Below are 15,697 nucleotides of genomic sequence, written 5' to 3'. Positions count from 1 at the left end.
ACTCTACCTGTCAGTGGGCAGCATACATTCTGTAAATGAACTAAAAAATACATTTTTGAAAATGTTGTTCTTAGAGTTTTTAATGAATTTTAAGATGCTTTATTGTTTTATTAGGGTTTTTTTATTATGTAGATCTTACTTTGATTTAGTAGACTAGTGGTAATGGTTTCAGTAAACATCATGTTGTTTGATGACACTGTAACGAGTAACACACAGGCCCAGACACGCACGCACATGCGTACACACACACAAACACACACACACACACAAACACACACACGCACACACACAGACACACACACACACACACACACACACACACACACACACACACACACACACACACACACACACACACACACACACACACACACACACACACACACACACACACACACACACACACACACACACACACACACACAATCTCATACATATTTTGCTTGTTTCCCTGTGAACTCTGCGTTGTTTGGCATGTATGCATAAGACAGTCCAGGCAATAGAGCAGAACCTAGACCTCCCTAGACCAGAAGCTTTTTGTTTGTTTGTTTGTTTATTTTGGGTTTGGAGATGCTTTTGGTTTCTTGGTTTTATTTTATTTTGAGAGGAGCTGGGAGTTATTGCTTGTTTTTTGTGGTTACTTCTCAAATGTCTCCACATGGACTATGAGTTTTGCCTGCTTCCCTCAACCATATTCTAAGCCACACTGTAAAAATGGGTCGTTACAGTGGCAAATTGAAAAACCAAAGGTATTTGAGGAACCCTTCAAATGTCACTTTGGAAGAACCCATAAGGGTTCTCAGGGGAACCATGGGGTTCCTTCAAGCATGTTTAGGTTCTATAGAGAACCTCTTGTGTTCTTCAGGGAACCTTTGGGTTTCCCCACAAACCAGTTGAGGGTTCGTGGGGGAATCTTCACACCTTTACAGTGACCAACCAAAGGAGACACAAGATTACGAAAAAAGTTCTTGATTTTATTTGCTTGGTTAATAAGTTACAGTTAGTTTTTTGCTTTCAGAGAGAAGGATAGACAGAGCAGAAGAGGAATAGAAAAGGAATGGGATGGATGGAGGGATGGGTGGAGGGAGGGGTGGAAGGAAAGGAGGAAGGATGGAAGGAAATAAGGAAGGGATGGTGTAGAAGAGAAGAAGATGCCAAAACAAAGAAAATGGTCTTTTTTCATTTTATTTTCTCTTTCTCATTCTGAACACATCCCAACCATAAACTCTTGTCACAGGAAAAAAAAGAAAACAAAAACAATAGATCTTCGTGAAACATTTGTCTTCTTTCGATCTATTTCGTCCTCATGCTTTTTTCCAATATTAAAAAAAGCAACCCCTCTAAATTCTCTAGCCTCCAGGGAAGAGAATGAGAGTCGCTGAAAGACAGGGGCGAGGTATTCTATTTTAGAATTTAAATAAAGGCACCCCTGTCTTTTAAACCCCTCTCCTTCACGTGATTACATCAAAACAAGAACAAAAAAAAACAACAAGGGAGTGTGCCGCTCCACAACTTCGGCACTCCTGCACCAGCAGTCCCCCCCAGCCCCACCCCAATGTGATTAAAGAGGAAGGCCAGAGGGGCCAAGGGTTCACCTGTTTCAGGTGAGTCCCTCGGGCGCGTTCCACCGCACCCAAGAGTTTTTTAAAAAGACGGCTTCTCCGCTACAGCCCTGAATCTGCACTGCTGCCTGGACACAGTATGCATACATGGCGTCGTAGGAATGGACCGAGCACTGCTGGTCAGGACTGACAGAGGCAGAGAAATGAAAAGAAGGGAGATGAGGAGAAGATGGTGGTGGTGGTGGTGGTGGTGGAAGAAAGAACAGAAAGAGGGGAGAGAGAGAGAGAGAGAGAGATAAAGCTCAAGTGAGAGAGCGAGAGGGAGGGACAGAAAGAGAGAGGTCGCTGGCTTTCTTGTTTCAAGGTTATTTTATTGAAAATAATCCCATGTCCACCACTGGTGCCCCACACATTCACGGCCTCTGGGCCTTCAGACCAAGCACTCAGAACATCTCCACTCGGAGACAAGTCTTTGGTTGCGCAAGTGAGAGGAAGGAAGGACGCAGGGCAGAGGAACGGGAGTGCGCCAAGGAAGGAAAAGAGAGCAGTGTGAAAGCAGAAAGAGGGAGAAAGAGTGAAAGAAAGACAAAGAGAGAGAAAGAAGGAGGGGAGAAGAGAGGGGAGGAGGGAGAGAGGTAGAGAGATGGAGAGCGATTTACTCCTCCTCCTTCTCCTCTCCGTGGGTGATGACGTAGCAGATGTTCTTGTAGTCAATGTTGCCAGTCACATCTGGGGGGAAGGCAGCCCACAGGTTGGTCATCTGGACAGGAAGCAGGAAGCGGGAAGAGGAATGACCGTTACCACCATAGATACAACACGGAAAATACACCATAGATACTGCACAACTCGTGACATCCACCGTAATCATAAAATGTGGCATCTACATTAGATTTAAAAAAACTTACAGCCACTATAAAATTAAAACCATCTCCATTTGAAAGGTAGGCCTAATGAATGATCTGCCAAAACGAACTACGAAACTACTACTTTTAGATTGTAAAAGTAATTTTAAAGTTTCTTTTCGTGGTATGAGATAAACTAAAGGAATTAGATAAACTACGTAAACACATGGTCAATTCCTCATCCCTCACCTCCTCGGGGGTAAACCTGTCGCACTGGGTGGTCAGGAGCTCCTCAAGGCTGTAAAGGCACAAAGACACAATGTCAGAAGATATAATATAATATAATATAATATAATATAATATAATATAATATAATATAATATAATATAATATAATATAATATAATATAATATAATAATTTTGGATGAACAAGCACAATATGATGTATATAATATGATAAATTAATAATCTAAAGACTTACAATTCCTTCTTGATGGAGCCAGTAGCCTCGGGGTCCAGGACCTTGAAAGCGGCAACAATGACGTCCTCGGGATCAGCACCTGGAGAGAGAGGGCAAGGGGGTGGAGGTAGAGAGAGAAAAGAAGAGAGGAAAGACAGATGAGATGAGATGAAAGAAAGAAAAAGAAAGAAAGAGGAGAGTAGGACAAGAAGAGAGGGGAGACATTATTAATCAAACGAGCGATCACAAGTCGTAACAACAATACAATGTGATCTATGTGATTTGCCAAAAATGTTATATTATAGTATATTACTAAGTTCTTAGGACCATGTGGCAAAGTATATGAAAAGACAATAGTACAGAAGGAATGCTACAGTAGACACTGACCCTTCAGCTTGAAGTTGAATTTGATGAGTCTAATAATGTGATTTACTAATAGTGTTATGTAGAATGAAACGCATAAAGATGAGGCAATGAAATGAAAGAAATAATGTTTGTGTTTTTCCAGCTGGGCCCTAAGGGTGAAGTTCTTGGCACAGTAGATGAAAGGACAGAGGAGAGGGCATGTAGTAGACGGTAGACACCAACCCTTCAGCTTCTCGCCGAACATGGTGAGGAAGACAGTGAAGTTGATGGGGCCGGGGGCCTCCTTGATCATGGCGTCGAGCTCCTCAGACTTGGTGTTCAGCTGGCCCATGGTGGCCAAGACGTCCCTAAGATCGTCCTTGCTGATGATGCCATCCCTGTTCTGGTCAATGATTGTGAAAGCCTGGGGGGTGGAGGTGGAAAATGAGAAGGGAGAGAAAGACAGGAGGAGGAGAGGGAAAGAGAAAGAGGAAAGGAGAGGGGGGGGTAGAAAGAAAGGAAGAAAACCCAGATTAACTCTTAAACTTAAACTCTTAACTTAGGTCAGTGTGAAGTTGTGGCAACACACAAAACGTCAAAAAAGTATTGGCTGTAAGAGTGGAAACTTCATACAGAATGGGTGTGTAGTATGTGTGGACACTGGAGAGAGAGAGTGTGTGTGTGTGTGTGTGTAAGAGAGAGAAAGATGATGGTCATAATTACTAAACTATGCCCTCAGGGTTGTGTCCGAATGGATCTGTTGACATGTAGGCTCATTCAGACACCTTTCACGTATTCTGCACTACCCCATGGACATCTCTGTCAGCATGTGTGTATGCATCTGTCATCGTGTATGCGTGCAGGGGGAGTGTGTGTATGTACCATGCATGTGTGAGTGTCTGTGTCAGCGTGTGTGTGTGTGTGTGTGTGTGTGTGTGTGTGTGTGTGTGTGTGTGTGTGTGTGTGTGTGTGTGTGTGTGTGTGTGTGTGTGTGTGTGGGTGGGGGGTGGGGGTGCAGGGGGGTGGGGGCTCAGAGGAGCAGCTGTAACGTGACCCCCCCCCCACTCCACCCCCTCTGATCAGCAGAAGACACACAGCTTCCCTGCCCCGCAGCTGCTGCCCACTTGTCTGTGTAGGGTATTAAAACGGTCTCGGAATGTTCCACAAGACCTTGGGGGGGACTTTTAAGGAGAAGGGATGGATTACAACCCCATCGCGCCCGCACCCCTACCCGCGCCCCCCCCTCCCAACATCCCCCTAGAGGACAACCCCCCCCACCCCCTTCTACAACCTTCTACTGTACATCCTACCCCATCTACAACCTGTGACACTCAAACCCCTCCACCTCCACAGTTCCTCTACAATTTATGTAGCCTATGTACCACCACCCCATAGCAGCCCAACCTCCATGGACCCTACCCCCTGGCTCCAACCTTGAGTTCAGGATCTATAAGTGTGTTCGCGTATGGGAATGTGTTCCAAAGAACCTTGAGTTCAGGATCTATAAGTGTGTTCATGTATGGGAATGTGTTCCAAAGAACCTCTCGCCTTCTCTTCACCTTTTACACCCATCACCTCCTTCACTCTTGAGTTGCTTCATGTAACGCTCAATCAAATGTTGTGTTCAATTTAAAAAAAATCTCTGGCTGAATTTCAGCAGAGGCTTCCAGAAAGGGAAGTGCAGTACAGAGTTGAGGTGGTTAACAGAAATGGAGAAGGTGAGAACTAGTACTAGACCGCCATAAAGTAAAAGCAATAAACTGATCAAAGCTTGGACATCTATGTTACATTGTTGATTCATTTCTAATTCTAAACTACCAGTATTACAAAATCTTTCTGTTCTGATCTTCAGCATTCACTAAATCTACAATCAACTACAAGGATCGGACTACTAGATGTTTCTGCTGCTCTAAGCACAAACGAACTGGAGCTGCCACTGGGGAGCAAGATGGTCGGACCATCTTAGACGCTTTATTTATTCCTGGTGGGGTGCTTGGTGACACCGCAGCTGAGCGTTTGACACCGGCAGTAACCCTGGCCATCCATCCCCCCTGGCTCAGCTGCCACCCATTGCATTCCCAGGGAGTCACAAAGACGCGGATTAAAGATGATGGGAGGGTGGTGATGATGGTGGTGGTGGTTGACGCTTGGGGAGTGCCTGACCAAACCGACCAATCAGGGGCCGGGGAGCAAATGCAGCTACTGCGGATGGCCAATCAGAGGAAGAGAGTAAAACTGGTCAGCTGCTGATTACCAATTAGGGATGAGGAGTAAATTTGGACAATGGCTCAGGAGTGAGCGAGTAAGTTGCTGAGTGTAGCAGCAACCTTCTGAGAAACAAGAGGCTGTGGTGTGATTTTTTCCTCGCTGATGATATGTGGCCTAAAAAACTTAATACAAGCAGGCTACAACAGGGCCTAATAAAATGCAATGCTTTGTCTAAGATGAATTCAAATGATGCTACAGAGAATGCAATGTTGTTAGAAAGTCTTGACCTTAACAGGGTAGGAAAAAGCCTTGGTGATCAAAACACTGTTTATTTATATCTTTGGCATTTCTAGACACCACCACCCCTCGCTTCCCTCCCACCCACCCACATGCACATCTCTGCCCTGTAACCTAACCTAAGCTGGCTTTTTGAAGGGCAACGTATATGGTGCTGCTCAACACATCACAAGGTGCCGGATGTGGCTGGCTCATTACTACAAAGCCAAAATAAGCACGACGCTGGCTACCTGTGACTAAGCTCGGCTACTGTAGCCAACCCAAAAATGAAGAAGATGGCAGAGTTCTGAATCCTACATTGACCCAAAGAAATCACATTTCTGTCACTAAGTAACGATGTGTGTAAATAGAAAACAACAGGACATAGAGGTTATTAGGAAAAGGCAGGTATCAATTCCTCTGGGTTGATGTCAATGACTACTGTTGCAGTGTTTGTTGTCTGACAGTTGTGTGGGAAATATGTTGTATTTTAAGTGTCTGTTTGTAGGTTAGGAGTGTATGTGTGTTGTATGAATGTGTGTTCTGGAAATGTTGCATATTAACTGGTTCTTAAGTGTCGTTTGTATGTGTTGTATAAGTGCTATGTATTAAGCATTAAGCACTGAAGCAGCCGCTATCTGAGTGTTCTATGGAATTTGTACCATATTTTGTTGAGTATTTTTGAGTGTTTCATAAGTATTGGTGAATGTTTAGTAGGATTGTTTTGTGTTCTACAAATGTTGTTCAAGTGGCCCTCACAGTGTTGTGTGGCTGTTGTCCATGTGTTTTCTAGGTGTTGCCAAAGTGTCAGCCTAAGGCCTTCACATCCTTGTCCCAGTGTCATATGAGTGCTGTGCAAGTGTTGCTAGGGCCCTCAGCAGGGGCGTAGCAGCAAATTGTGGGCCCTATGAAAAATCAGCTCCAATAGACCCCCCCAGCCATATACAGTATCTACATAAATCAGAGACTGTGTGGGCCCCCTGTATACATGGGGCCCTAGTAACTCAGTCACACTTTACCCCCCTAAACAACACCCATGGCCCTCAGTGTCATGTGTGTGTTGTCTAAGTGTCGCCAGGGCCCCCACCTCTTTGTACTCCTGGATCTGGCTCTGCTCGAACATGGAGAAGACATTGGAGCCTCCCTCGGCATCTCCTCCCTTCTGCTTCCTCTTGCCCCTCTTGGGTGCCTGAGAAGAGACAAAGAGAGAAGAGACGAGAGGAGAAGAGAAGAGAAGAGAAGAGAAGAGAAGAGAAGAGAAGAGAAGAGAAGAGAAGAGAAGAGAAGAGAAGAGAAGAGAAGAGAAGGGGGGAAATGATGACACCACGTCAAATAATACACTGTACAGTGCAGTCCTTAGGTGAGCTTTGCAAACCTAAATGTATATACTTTTGCATAGCAATAAAATAAACGACTGACTGGTTTTCTTACACTGCAATGGGGAAAATACTAAACATAACAACACACAGGTCAGAGAACTGGACATACCACACACAAACACACACACACACACACACACACACACACACACACAGACATGCAGTGCACACACACAAACGCGCACAGATGTGGACACAGGACATTTTTAATACTTCAGCACTGGGAGAGTCAAATTTTTCCAAGTGTTGAATTAACGAATACGAATAATGGAATGTACTAGGTACAACTTTCTGGCAAGAGAGAAGGAGAACACTGTCTAAAGGTCCATTGGGGGCGCATGTTCTACTCCAGGTCTTATGTAAGACGGTAAGATGCATCAAGTCAGACCTGAGCGGCAGTTCTGCCGTTTCAGTACTGTAAGTTGACCTACTTTGACATGGGATACCTGATTAAACTGGATGGAAATCTGGAAATTCCTCGGATTTACACAGGTGTGTTTTGTATCACATGAATGATAATAAATGAATGAATGACATATTTTTTCTACTGGACTATAAACGCTTATCCAGACAGATTGCAGTCTAATTACATTAAATTACTGCCAGATATCCGTTTTCTCTTACAAAAACTAGTAGCGCAAAATGCCTTCTACCAAACTAGCAAGTAGTGTGCGCTGGTAATAACTGTGTTTGGCACTTGCAGGCCACTGTTAGGCCTGGATCGCACCCTTGTACAGGCTAGTGGTTTTGGACTGAATTGGCATGGCGCTGAGATGTCGAGGGTCTAAAATGCTATAACCTCCATGTGCACATGGAACGATGCCTCTACTACAGCTTTCAGTCAGCTTGTCATGATGATATTGATGATAATGACAGCTATCTTGGTCTCAGCTGACATTACATGTGCGATGTTTGTGCAATGTCTATTGTGTGCACAGGACGCTGCTCTACTGCGCTGGCATGCGGCTAATCCAGACTGAAGTAGATGAACACTCCCTGTGTTAAAGGGGAGGCCCAGAGATGAGATGTGTAGTGTAGAGACTCTCGAGAATAGACTCGGAGAATGACAAAAAGTTCAATAATGTTTCCTCTTCTTGTTTGCTCTATTTTTGATGCTGCTGTTGCTGGACGAGAAGAAAATATTCCTAATTTCATTTGCAGTGTTTCTTTTCCTTAAATCCGTTCAATATGCTGCGGCTAGTCCCCTTTGCCTTGGTTGCATGAACTTGGTCAAGTGGGTGAAGAAAGCAGGAGAGAGGAATCAAGACAAAAAAAATCATTGTTATCGTCTAATTGTAAAAGTGGCAACTCACCATATCTCTTGGTTATGTGGAGTCTTGGGGGGGAATTGGTCAAGAGAGGAGAAGCGTGCACCAGGCCGATGCGACTGACATAAAGCAGGGCCGACCGGCGAGGCCTCTTATATACTGGCACTCAGCCGACTAACTATAGCCCCTGCTTCAGGTTTGGCAGCCGAGGAGCACCGGCCAGCCTCCCAAACTGGGGGAAACGGGGGGAGGAGTTGAGCTATTGGGGCGGGGGCAACTTGAGGAGGTGAGAGGGGCTGGGTAGGGAAGTTTGGGGAGTATGTATGTGTGTGCATGTGTGTGTGTCGTGGGGGGGGGGTGTATTGACAGCTGAGTGCACCAGCCAGCCTCCCAAACTGGGGACACACAGGGGCTGAGCACTTGGGGCGGGGTTGGGTGGAGGGTTTTAGGTTAGTGTGTGTGTGTGTGTGGGGGGGGGGGTGTAGGTGTATAATTTGAAGTGGGGTAGCGGCGCACGCAGCCAGCCTCCCAAACTTACACTGAGTTTGTGGTGTGGGAAGTTTTAGGTAGTGTGAGTGGAGGTGGGGGGGACGTGGGTGTATTGGCAGTTGAGAGCACCAATGAGCCTCCCAAACTGATCGGACTTGAGGAGGGATGAAGGAGATTATGGATTGTGTGTGTGTGTGTGTGTGTGTGCGTGTGTGCCCATGGGTGCTTGTTTGTGTGTGTATGTGTGTGTCAGCCAATTAGTGGAGAGGTTGAAGGCCTTGGGATTTTTGAAGTGTGTGTGTGTGTCCGTGTGTGTGCGTGTGTGGGGTGGGGGTGTAAGATGGTGGGTTTGAGAAAAGTAGGATAGTGTGTATGTGTGTATGTGTATGGGGAGAGGAGAGGAAATAGACTCAGGTAGGCCAGGATATTGGGATTGGGAAGGGGTTGGGGGGTTGGGGGGGTGCTTGAGTGTATTTGTGCGTTGTAAGGGTGGGGTAGGGGCTGGTGTGGATGTACATGGGTGTTTGAGTGTGTGTGTGTGTGTGTGTGTGTGTGTGTGTGTGTGTGTGTGTGTGTGTGTGTGTGTGTGTGTGTGTGTGTGTGTGTGTGTGTGTGTGTGTGTGTGTGTGTGTGTGTGTGTGTGTGGGGTGGGGTGTAAGGGCTGGTGCGGTGGGGGGTGGGTTGTGAGGGTCGTGTATCGTCTTTCGGCCCATTCTAAAATAGCCGCTCTGGGCCTTCGGAATGAGGTGACTCCAATCCTGTCACTCGGCCATCAGTTTGGGGGTTTAAGCCTGGACTAATATGGATAGAGGAGAGCACACACACACACACACACACACACACACACAAGGCCCAGATCAACGCACTATTTTCTGTTGAAGGACTATACCTTGATGTTGTCTTATACAGAGAGAGAGAGAGAGAGAGAGAGAGAGACACACACACACACACACACACACACACACACACACACACACACACACACACACACACACACACACACACACACACACACACACACACACACACACACACACACACACACACACACACACACACACACACACACACACACACACAAAGCTCAATGCCACTATTTTAACACTGACTAAGGAGAGAAGAGAGCATGAAAAAAAAACATGAAAACTTTTTCGCAGCCGTGGTGTAATGGTTAGGGAGTTGGACTGAAGATCACAGGTTGCAGGTTCGAGTCCCACCCTGCAAGTACCTCTCCCTACACCTCCATGTGCCTGATGTGCCCTTGAGCAAGACACCTGACCCCACATTGCTCCAAGGACTGTCACCAATATGTGTGTTGGATCTTTAAAAAAGGTAGATTTTTGTAAGGGCACACACACACACACACGCACACGCACAAACACAAACACACACACACACACACACACACGCACACGCACAAACACAAACACACATACACTAATGAACACAGCACACAATAGGTCCCCCATTGCATTGTTTTCTCCATGATCCTGCACACACACACACACACACACACACACACACACACACACACACACACACACACACACACACACACACACACACACACACACACACACACACACACACACACACACACACACACACAGCCCACACTGTACTGTTGACAAAGGAAAGGGCTATAACTTGTNCATCTACATTANACATCTCATTATACATTATACATCTATTAGCACTAATACATACAGTATCACTGTCTGTGTAAGTAACTTGTAAGGCGTGTACTAAGCAAAATCAGACAGTTGTTAGACATTTATTCGCAAATGTCTTGTTCATGCACAATAAGGGATTTATTACCAATATAACCTTAGTAAGGACCTAGTAGACCTAGATTTCTATTTATGAGTAAGCACGCAGTACGGACCAGAATACAATGTGTATAAGCTCCCGCCACACTGTGTGAACAAACCCTGAACAGTGTGAAAACAGATGTGGAATAAGCGTCCCTATTCTAAAGTGAGGCATTGCTCAGCCCAGATGGCTTAGGGCCCCCCACACTACCTAGGGCACCCACTCTACCCAGCCCCCCCTTGGGAAGCAAAGTGTAAGAACTTATTTAATTTTGCATCACCCTTATTGGATATGTAGATCTCACTTATGCCCCGTGCACATCGAAGGCGAACTACTGTAAGCGACCTGCGTGGCGGAAGTCATTGTTTCTCTATGGAGGGAAAGCGAATAAAGCTACCAGAGCGAATTCGGCAGGAGCGAAGCTTCTTGAGCGACCTGGGCGAATTTTGACGATTAAACTCAAGCTAATCTTAAGCGAATTCGCTATGACGCGGTTCGGCGAAAACCAATTGGAACGTTCATATCGAGGAATGTCCCAGGCTGTCAAGACAGAGCCGTTATGTGATTAGCTGAATCAAACCTGTCAGTGCAGCGTCCAGAGCGAAAAAAACTGAGTCATGGCGAAACTTCTTCAACCACCCCAGCTACCTGGGTCACGTAGGTAGCGCCTGATGTACACGGGGCATTACTGCTCTCAGTGGATAACAGGAAGCATTATATCGCAAGGAATGGACGTAGCCTTCTCAATGACAGTGGGGTGGTGAGATGTTTTTTTTTCTATTGTACCACTTCGTTTTGATTGTAAAAACCCTACAATAAATGTAGAACATTATGAAGAGTAATAGTTGTGAAGCAAAACTAAGCTATTCCTTTGTGATAAATAAGTTAACCCTATCCAGACTGGGGGGGTTGGGGGCTAAAAGTGCCCGCACCAACTTTGATGTTGTATAATTCCTTAACGACTTAAGCTATGACTACGAAACTTGGTGACTTTTCGTAAAATTTAGTTGGCTACAGTTTAGTACCAAAAGATTATGTTTATCATTTTTGCCGTTGCCATGGCAACGGGTTTCTGACAGGTATGTCTGACTGAAAATCACTGATCTAAGTCTCATTATTGTTCCTTTTTCATATTTTTTTGTTATTTCCATTAGCATGAGACAGCTTTGTGAGAATTTAAGTGGTCTGAAGCATGTAATCATTAACATTTAAGTGCATTACCTAAATTTGATGGAAAATACATCACGTCATAATACCAGATAATGACACAAAAATTATGTCATTCATAGATGTCCATATGTAGATCATCTCCCAAAAGTTTGGTGGTCATACCGTATTCCGTTCATGAGTTATGAGGGGGGGGGGCAAAAGAGCCCCCCCCCCCAGGCCCAGGAATGCCAAAAAAGCCCAGTCTGAATAGGGTTAATGTTTGAGAAACCTAGCTCCAAGAAGTGCAGTGCATGATGGATATGCACTTAGTCAGAAATGGAATGCATGGCCAATGCCGCAATGATAATATTTCTTTTGGTACGTACATGGCAAATTGTTGGGATAACAATTTAATCGCATGAGTGAGGGGAGGAGCTAAAGACGTAGGTAGGCTCAGAGCCTGGTAGGTTGTCTGTAGGCCTAGATTGTGTACCCATCATGCACTGCACTTCTTGAAGCTACAGTAATGTTCTAAAACATTAACTTAAATATCACAAAAGAATAGTTTAGTTTCGGTTCAAAACTATTATTCTAATGTTCTGCATTTATTTTGTTTTTTTTTTTTTACAATTAAAACTCAGTGGTACATGAAAAAAATTACATCTCACCAACCCACCGTCATTGACAAGTGTACGTTCAATCCTTGCTATATAATGGCTCCTGTTACCTTTCTTGTGCAATTGAAATAGTTATTTAATATACCCTTACATTTTGCTAATCAGGAGGGCGCTAGGTAGTGCGGGCCTAGTTGGTGTGGGGGCCCTAGGTAATGAGGGGGACCTTGATAGTGCTGGGGCCCTAAGCCATCTGGGCTGAGCATCGCTTTAGAATAGGGACCCTTATTCCACATCTGTTTTCACACTGTTCAGGGTTTGTTCACACAGTGTGTCGGGCGCTTATGCACATTGTATTCTGCCACTTACTACTTACTAGGGCTGCACAATTAATCGAAAAATAATCAAAATCGTGATAAAATAGTGAAATCGAACTCGTGATTTTAATCGTGATTTAATCGTGGCAATAGTGACCTACTTTTGAGAGCGTCCTTGAAACCAGAACATACTGACAGGCTGGTGTTTCTGGCCAGAAATCTGTCCACTTAAGTTTCATGCCATTGCCTTTACATAATTATTACAATTAATTGTTTTTTGCTCATTCTTGGTTATATTTCATCTTGTTATACATTTTTTAAAAATCAGCAAAAATCAATAATCGTGATTAATAATCGTGATTATGATTTTGACCAAAATAATCGTGATAATGATTTTTTCCATAATCGTGCAGCCCTACTACTTACTAATAATTAGAAATATAGGCTTACTGGTCCTTACTAAGGTTATGTTAATAAATCCCCAATTGGGCATGAACAAGACATTTGTGAATACATGCTTAATAACGGTCTGCTTTTGCTTAGTACATGCCTTACAAGTTACTTACACAGGCATTAATATTGTATGTATTAGTGTTAATAGATGTATCCCTAAAATAAAGTGTTACACAGACACACCCACAGACAGACAGACAGACAGACAGACACAGACACAGACACAGACACAGACACAGACACAAAGCTCACACGGCAGAGGACTTGATGATCTGATGGTCCTGATCATAGGCGTAGCCAAGGGTGGGCCTGGGCCCGCCCACTTGACATCCAAGCCCACCCCATTCACACTTGACAGTCAACTGTTGCCTCATTGAACTATAATTAATGGCATAGCACTGAGCGATAATTAATAATTTTGTCAAAAGTCTGGTTCATCTTCTGTGATTTCTGTGATTTCAAAGTATCATTTTAGAGCACAATACTGTATTATAATATCTACCTACACGCTTTCGGGTTGGGCCCGTCCGATTTTTTCTGGGCCCACCTGTTTTATTATTTCTGCCTACGCCCCTGGTCCTGATATGGCCCTTTTCCACTGCCTGTTTTCTACCCGGTACAGCTTGACACGCCAAAAACGTAACTCCAACCATAGCCGGTAACATGGTTTGTTATGGAAACACAAACCAGACTAGCGTATAACACCACTCAGCTCGACACGGCACAGCACAACACGGCCACATTGTATGTGGAAAAGTGCCTAAAGTCATTGACCTACATATCAACACACACACACACACACACACACACACACACACACACACACACACACACACACACACACACACACACACACACACACACACACACACACACACACACACATACAAATATTAAAGGGACAGTTTGGTCAATTTCAACATGCAGTTGTAATGCTCACACTACCCTGGACTTGTCAGTGCCTGAGATTTTTTTTTCTTCTTCTTCAGCCGTTTCCGAGATCCTGGTCATTGTAATGGGGGCAGCTCTTTGTTTACATTTCAAAAAAACATTTTTATTTATTCCCAAAAACATCCAAAAGGTTATAAAACATCAGCAGACAACTAGCAAACAGCAGTACCTTTTGGGAAAATATTTGGAGTTGGCCTATGTTTCATTTTTTAAAAATGTAAACAAACGCTGCCCCCATTAGAATTGCTCATATCTCGGAAAGGGCTGAGACGAAAAATGTGGCATCACCAGGTACTGACAAGTCAAGGGTAGCGTGAGCAATACAACTGCATGTTGAAATTGACCAAACTGTCCCTTTAACAGGGCAAGGCCCAGATCGTACCTCTGTTTCTTTGTCAGATGACACATGACAGAACTGTACCTCAATGGTAGTTATTGCCAACTCGTGCATTTGGACAAAAAGTCAGCATTTCCACTTGCCTCACATTAGGTTGTACCCACAGTCATACTGCCATATAACAAGTCATGTCATTCTTATGCTGGTTGCTTGACACCCTGATGTACAGTAGACCCCTTCAAACAAAGTGTTTCCACTTTCTTGAAGTGCTCCGTCTTCCCAGTTCAGGATTTGCAATGCAGCAGTCACAGACAGATAAATAGATCTCATTGACTCTGAAGAAGACGTGTGAACGTCGAAACGTTAGTCTTGGCGCTTGCCCAATAAAACAAGTTACTTTCCACATCTGAAGATGCTCCGGTGACTCCTTTCTTCCCCTGCATTTACCAAGTCCTTTCCCGAGACGCACCAGATTGTGAAGTGCAGGAGCGCGGAGGATATCTCTCTTTGCTACGAGATAAATAGATCTCATTGTGTTGCCATTCAGAGGGGTACTCAGTCCCTTTAGTTATAATAAGGCACTACATGGCTTAGGCCCTAAATATATTGTAGATGCTAGAGCAATATCATCCTAATTCATAGATGTCTTAGGTCTCTTAGGAATCTCCTCTACTGGTTGTGACTAGGGTCAAATCCAGACAGGGAGAAATGGCATTTAGTCATTATGCTGCCAAATGCTGGAACCAGCTTCCTGTCCAAATTAGAACTGCCCAAAAAAGTATCTTGTTTTAAAAATTAAATTAAAAATAGCTTTATTTTAATCTGCCTTTGTTGGTAGTTAGTTAGTTATCTACTATCTATAATACTTTCTACAATATTGATTTTATCCTCTCGTCTTTCTCTACTCGCTATGAATGTCATTCGCTTGAATGACAGTTATGATACTACGATATTATGATACTATATAAATAATATTTGATTGACTGACTGACTGAGGGGGGGAACTGTGGGGAAAATGTGTTCTGGTGGGTGCTCTTTAGTTCAAGGTAATTGTCCAAAAGTTAATTGAAGAAAAAAAAAACAATATTCACCAAGGCACTCCAAAAAGTATAGTTAAAATATCATTATTATAATGACATCCACTAAGGACTTTTTAAAATTGCCCACGTGTAGCGGCGATGAGGCCTTCTTCATGGGCTCACTTCCTGAGGAAGGCTTCATGCCTAAACACATCG

At 44.2% G+C, this 15,697-nt stretch overlaps 1 protein-coding gene across 1 annotated transcript; it reads right to left on the bottom strand.

The window, feature by feature from the left end:
• Positions 1-953: 953 nt before the first annotated feature.
• Positions 954-8,495, bottom strand: LOC134468007 (myosin regulatory light chain 2, skeletal muscle). Its single transcript, XM_063222045.1, has 6 exons — positions 8,386-8,495; positions 6,781-6,882; positions 3,453-3,633; positions 2,886-2,964; positions 2,654-2,702; positions 954-2,322 (listed from the first exon to the last, which is right to left on the bottom strand). Exons 1-6 carry the CDS (start codon positions 8,386-8,388, stop codon positions 2,218-2,220), a joined length of 519 nt encoding a protein of 172 aa, XP_063078115.1. The 5' UTR covers positions 8,389-8,495; the 3' UTR covers positions 954-2,217.
• Between the last annotated feature and the right edge of the window lie 7,202 nt (positions 8,496-15,697).

Source organism: Engraulis encrasicolus, chromosome 17 (assembly GCF_034702125.1).
Source record: "Engraulis encrasicolus isolate BLACKSEA-1 chromosome 17, IST_EnEncr_1.0, whole genome shotgun sequence".
In the NCBI taxonomy this organism is placed as follows: domain Eukaryota; kingdom Metazoa; phylum Chordata; class Actinopteri; order Clupeiformes; family Engraulidae; genus Engraulis; species Engraulis encrasicolus.
Note: the sequence above shows the minus strand (reverse complement) of the source record. Positions and strands in the feature narration are given on the sequence as shown.

Excerpts from the sequence above, each read along its gene's own strand:
- LOC134468007 (XM_063222045.1), bottom strand. Across the intron at positions 3,634-6,780 it reads AGATCCAGGAGTACAAAGAG|GCTTTCACAATCATTGACCA; the intron begins GTGGGGGCCCTG and ends TCCACCCCCCAG. Across the intron at positions 2,965-3,452 it reads GTTCGGCGAGAAGCTGAAGG|GTGCTGATCCCGAGGACGTC; the intron begins GTTGGTGTCTAC and ends CTCTCTCTCCAG.